Here is a 6,000-nt window from a genome sequence, read left to right on the forward strand (position 1 = left end):
AGAAAAGACGAAGGCAAACAAATAAACCACAACTGTTTTCTGTCAGGCTCCAATTAAAGATACAGGCTCTTTGTTCAACTTCAGGAAAAAAAATCATACCCGGCCCTCAGTTTTTCCACTATGATTAATATAAATTAATGTTGAAACTATAATTTTCTTTAATTCTTAAAAATCTACGGTCAGGCTTAGATGCTTTATCTTCCTGTAAATGAGGAGTAATTAACTTTTGTGAATGACTCAAAGCAGCATAACAGGGTCTGCAGCTGTTTACAGGGTCAGCTGAGTATATGTTGCTATCGGGGCGACAGTAGCTCAGATGGTAGAGCAGGTCGTCCTAACTGAGGGGTTGGTGGTTCAAAGTCCGGCTCCCGCAGGTCCACACTGTGTCCTTCAGCAAGACACTTCACCACCCTGGTCTGCAATGTCTGTGTGCTTTGGTGTAAGAATGACAGTCTGAATGGGTGAGTGGTTTCTTCATGAAAAGTGCTCTGAGTGCTATACAAATAGAGACCATAAACATTTCTCTTTTAATACATTCTCGATGGGTAATCAGTGCAGTTTTGTATCAGCAGAAGAAGAAATGGAAACACTATATATGCAGTCTATGGGAAACGCTTTAGATTCCTTGTGTAGGTCTAGGAAACAAGTAATTACACAGTACAAAGTGTAACAAGGGTGTACAAGGTGTAGGTACTTTCTACACTGTGTAATAAAGGTATACAAGGGGTACAACGTAATCTAAAGTGAGACGCCATGTTCACCTTTATTACACCTTTGTTACAGGTACACCTACATGTTGTACACCTTACTCTTTGTATACCTTTATTAATTCTTACACTTTAATGTGAAATAACCTGTACTTACATGTGCACCTACTATCTTGTTAACTGTACACATGAACCTTGTGGGCTGTGATCTAAAGTGAAGAAATGTATGATTACAGTAAATTATTGCTTTGTAATAAGACATACAAGTGGTGCAGCAACTGTGTAGTAACTAAGCTATTGCAGAGATGATGGTGGGCACTTACGTTCATATAATAGTCCCGCTCGGGATCCTAAACAGCACCAGATCACTTACACTGAGCTTGGATCTGGCGAGAGCTCCTACATCTTGCTTCTTACAGTTATAATTCAGCAGCTGCTACTTCTATGGCCGCACAACACAAGAGAACCTATAGCTGAGCACACCGTACAAAAGCAACCTACACAGATCCTACTTCGGCGCAGCTATCATGACTTAATCAAAGAAAGCACAAATTACCTACATTTCTCTCATAGTTATTTCTATAGCAATAACATGTCGACAATCACATCGACATGTACCACTACTTCTACTATTACTGCAGCATTTATTAGTAAACTGCTGATCCTACATAAGTAGTAGAGCAATGACTCCAAAAGGTAGTCACCAGGTTCTGAGTTGCGGACATTTCACCTCTCACTATAGAGCAGCGGCCAATTTGCATCATTGCCAAAACACCCAAGGGCCGAACCTCAACATTGTGGCCTAAAGTAAAGAACTATTTTCTGCAAATGCCAATGTTTTATATCAGTGGTTTCCAAGTGGCAGGAGGATCCAACAATACCCTCGGATGACAAGCCGAGGACCCAAATAAAACCGGAATTCGTCATATTTCGTATAAAATATTGCATTTTCCACAAGCAGTAGATATCCCATTAAGACTAAATTATGAGCAAAACAACCCAATAACATTAATTTTACCAAACACAGTTAGTGTTTCCATGCAGATTCTCTATAGACTCGCGAACCTCTGAAAATGGTTCCGTGACCCACTTTTGGGTCCTGACCCACCAGTTGAGAATCACTGTTTAACATTATATGACCAAGCGGGATGTTCTGACACTATTTCTCACATTTCAAGAGTCCTTTAACAGGAATTTTATCTCATATTTGCACAATAATATTTTTCAAAATCATCTTGGGGGTCAGAGGTTCTGTGCTGGAGGGCTGGATTTGGCCCCCTGGCCTGACGTTGCCTACCTCTGCTATAGAGGCCCTAAAACTTGGCTGAACAACTGAAGGATTACACACAAATGTATTCCTATCACTGCTAAAACCTACTTCTCTTCTTCTACTACTGCTGCTGCTGCTAATAATAACTTCCAGTCGTCTATTTAACTTTTCCGCTTTCACCTGCCACTCTGCCTCTCCCTGCTGTCGGATTAGCAGACCGGCAAGCCACTTTTAGATAAGCATTAGTCATTGAATTTGTGTCCAAAACAACCTGCTAACAGATCAGCTTCAGGAGAATGGCAGCTGCTTTACGGTATTTGTGTCTAGTCTACCAATAAAAGCAATCATGAAGTACTTAGATTGAATGGGTAGATAGGATTTTGCGGTGACCATATCTCAGCTGGTCAGGCTGCGAGGCAGACAAAAACAGCAGATCTTTTAAATGATAAGTCAAACATACAGCCTTAGAGAAAGCATATGGAAACGATTACAGCTCTGCATTTTAATAATCTATTACAACAACTGCCCACGCAAGCTTGACGCACAATCTATTTCATCACGCTGGCACTCCACGATGAGATTGATTGGCCCTAAAATTGCCTGCCTGCCTGCCCAAGAGCAAGAAGTCACACAGCAACCCACAAAGGGAACATGGGCCGCCGATCAATGCACCAATCAGGCTAATTACCACGAGTGCTTCATTAGTTTGCAATTATCTGGCACACTTTACGCATGTTGTCGGCTAACGTTTCACCGCACACCTGGAGAAACTATTGCACGGGTTCCAAAGATTCAGGAAGCATGAGTCAATCTCTACTTGAATACATCCCTGTACTTCCAATGGAAAATGAGAGAGTAAAAGGAACAGGCCACCGTTTTTCCATGCTGAGATCTGTTCTTACCTGAGCCTAGACGAGTTGATACGTACCTGTCTGGTCTTTGTGCATGCCCTCAGTCACACACAACGTTCAAAGATGTTGTTAGCGTTTCGCCTCTCCCAGGATATTCCTATAGCTCCAAAAAACGGGGGTGAAGTTGGAAGCTACCGCGCTCTTTCACGGTTGCGACAAAAAACCCGGGCAGGTACGTATCAACTCGTCTAAACCCAGGTAAGAACATATCAAAGTATGGAAGAACTGTGTGCCCTCACTCACGCAGAAAGACCAAAGATGTTGTTGGCATTTGGCCCTCCCCCAATGTATTCCTATGGCTCCAAACGGGTTGAAGTTAGAAGCTCTTTCACGGACACACACAGAGCCCTTTTCCACCAAGCTAGTGCCGGTGCTGGTTCTGGGCCAGTTCCAGTTTCAGAACCGGTTCTTTCGTTTTTCACTGAAAAAACGCTGGCTCTTGGTTCCAAAATCTGGTGCCGGTTGGGAACCAATTAAAAGCTGGACCAAGAAACGAGCACCAGTGATGTCAGCAGCTGGGGGCGTGGCTCTCTCCTCCAACAAACAATCAATATTAGTTAGTTTGTGCTCATAACTTCCTGGAGACGCCAAAACGGTCTCTGTGGAGGAAACTGTTGTTTTGCTTTATGCTCTTTAGCTGAAACAAGAGTTAGAAAGAAAAAATCAAAATGTTAACGGCTGCTGTGACTGAAACATAAACTTATTTCTCTGTATTTTATAACCAGAAGTGGCTGTAGTAAGATGTTATTATCCATTTTTGATGTTGACTTCCCAAAGCGTTGCTATGACAATAGGCACAGCTCTCATTTTGGTGGAAAACCAAGTCAGTATGGAACCAACCCGGCACCAGAACCAGCCCAGAACCAACACCTTGGTGGAAAAGCCCTAACAGAGACCAGACAGGTACGTATCAACTCCTCTAAGCTCAGGTAAGAACATATCTCAGTATGGAAGAACGGTGGCCTGTTCCTTTAAATGATTACACAGGGAAAGCAGTCTAAAAAAAATACTGTCGCACACAATACATTAAGCGTTCCCAACCACTCAAACCTCTGTGTTTGCATGATTGATGTATTAGCTTTTAATTACCCTCCCTTTTTCCAACACAATGAAGTCCTCACTTGCTCCTCTTAAAGCCCACGCTTCTTTGATTACTCACAGTCTGTTACCCTCAGCTGGAGTCTCCTACTGTACATGAAGGCATCGATAATGGAGGCAATCGATAATACTTGGAAATGACTCACTATTTTACATGTTTTGTATGTGGCCTCTATGTGAGTGAACGCTAACACAGTCCTGTCACCAAATCTTCACTTTGTCACTTTAATGGCTCACCCTCACACTCAGCCAGGAAAGCCCTCCTGGTGCTCCTGGGTTTACTGTGAACTTGCAATCCCGCTGCAAGCTGTGATCCATATACACTTTCAGCATGAAATATGTTCACTACGTAATTCATCAAGAACAGCCAATCAAAAACGTTTCTAAACTAATGAAAGCATCCTGTGTTCCTCGGTTGATGCTATGACCAGAATAGACTGCGCTGCTTTGAGTGTCTGTTTCGGAGCATCCCTTCCCCACACGGGATGATCCACACACACAGCTGACCGCACACCCGCTTCATTCTCACATGTTGTCATTGTGCGAGATGATCTGGCTAAAAGGGAACACCAAAAGACGTGAAGGTTCACAGTGTACGGGACACCCATTATGACCCGGCTCAGCCCCCCTGTCCCGGTCTAAACCTGCTTCCCCCGTGGTCAAAGCACTTACCTGGTAATCTCGAAGCTGCAGCCTTTCCGAAGGAGCAACGCTCTCTTCCGCATGATGCCTTTGTCTCTGCCGAGGTACGCATTTTTATCCGAATTCATGGGTGCTACGACAAGCCAGTAATAATCCTCCAGGGAACGTTTTTTTTCTCCTTCTTTTCTTCTTCTTTCCAGAGAGAAAAGCCCCCCTTTGTAAACCGTACGAATAGAGAGACAGGCGGAGGAGGAGTGGGGAGGAAAATTCCCTTTACGCGCAGCGAAGCATAGAAAGTTAACTTGGTCTTGCCTTTAAACACCACAGAGTCCGTGTCGAGGTTTACAAGTGCATGTTGCCAGGTTTGTGAAGATCTCCATGCGGGCTTTGGAGCGGGCTTTGGAGCGGGATGTCGCTACTGCGGTTGTCAACCTGGCCGGACTGTGTGTGCGTGGAGGAGGAGACTCTGGTCCGGCACGGAGCAAATAGCGCTCCTTCTGCCTCAGAGTCACACTGACGAGCGAGGAGCTACAGCATGGGACCAATGAGAGAGAGGATGAGAGATGGTCAGGGGTGAAAGGAGGCTAGTTTAACCTCTTAACCCCCACCTGAAGCGAGCACGTTTTCTCCTGTGTGGCTTGATCCAAATCTAAGGCTGGGTAGGTACCGTTAACTTTTGTCGATAGGCCAACTGATACTCGGTTTTCGATACCGATATCTTAACGCTACTTTTTGGTCGATGTGGCTTGTTGCACGGTATGGCTATGCTAGTTTCTCTGACCTGAAGTTGTGAGCACCAGTACTTCCTGTCTGTATTCTTGTCCTGGAATGATAATCATATTAAAGATTACTTTGTGGGCAGTGAGGTCCCGGTAGATGATCATTTACTGTGTGTTCAAATCTTGATGTAGGATGTAACGAGTTCAGCTATTAAAAAAAAAATGAATAAAAGGCACTATTTCAAATTGTATAATGCATGAAGTTAATGTTAGCCTTTAGCTTCAAGACAAACTCACTGATTCTTATAAACATAGACGTCTCCTCTACGGAAATATTTACACTGTACAGCAACTCTTTAACCTGCAGTAAGTGATCATCTACCAGGAACTCACTGTCCACCACAGAATCTTTAGTAAATACAATGATACGAACGGGTCTAAGAAGCTAAGCTTAAAGAACAACTAACCCCAAAATCAACTTTTTTTTCTAGCTAAGTTGTATAAATGGGTATCTTATAGTGTTGTCTACGTGTATATGTCACTATTTTAACAATTTAGTGCAAATTTGTTGAAATCCTGTCTTTGTGTCCCAAACCGTCTGTGTGGCGCCATCTGCAGCGAACTGTCTGTACTGCATTTGATTTTTTGAATTC

At 43.4% G+C, this 6,000-nt stretch overlaps 1 protein-coding gene across 4 annotated transcripts in view; it reads right to left on the reverse strand.

The window, feature by feature from the left end:
- garnl3 (GTPase activating Rap/RanGAP domain like 3) overlaps window positions 1-5,092 on the reverse strand; it is a 56,127-nt gene extending 51,035 nt beyond the window's left edge. For 2 of the 4 annotated variants that reach the window (XM_079581414.1, XM_079581413.1), the window contains exon 1: window positions 4,659-5,092. In XM_079581414.1, coding sequence (XP_079437540.1) covers window positions 4,659-4,756 — 98 coding nt within the window. In that variant the 5' untranslated portion in view covers window positions 4,757-5,092. The remainder of the gene's footprint in view (window positions 1-4,658) is intronic. The other 2 variants (XM_079581411.1, XM_079581410.1) reach the window with 1 other exon arrangement.
- Between the last annotated feature and the right edge of the window lie 908 nt (window positions 5,093-6,000).

Source organism: Gobius niger, assembly GCF_951799975.1.
Source record: "Gobius niger genome assembly, chromosome: 2".
Lineage (NCBI taxonomy): Eukaryota > Metazoa > Chordata > Actinopteri > Gobiiformes > Gobiidae > Gobius > Gobius niger.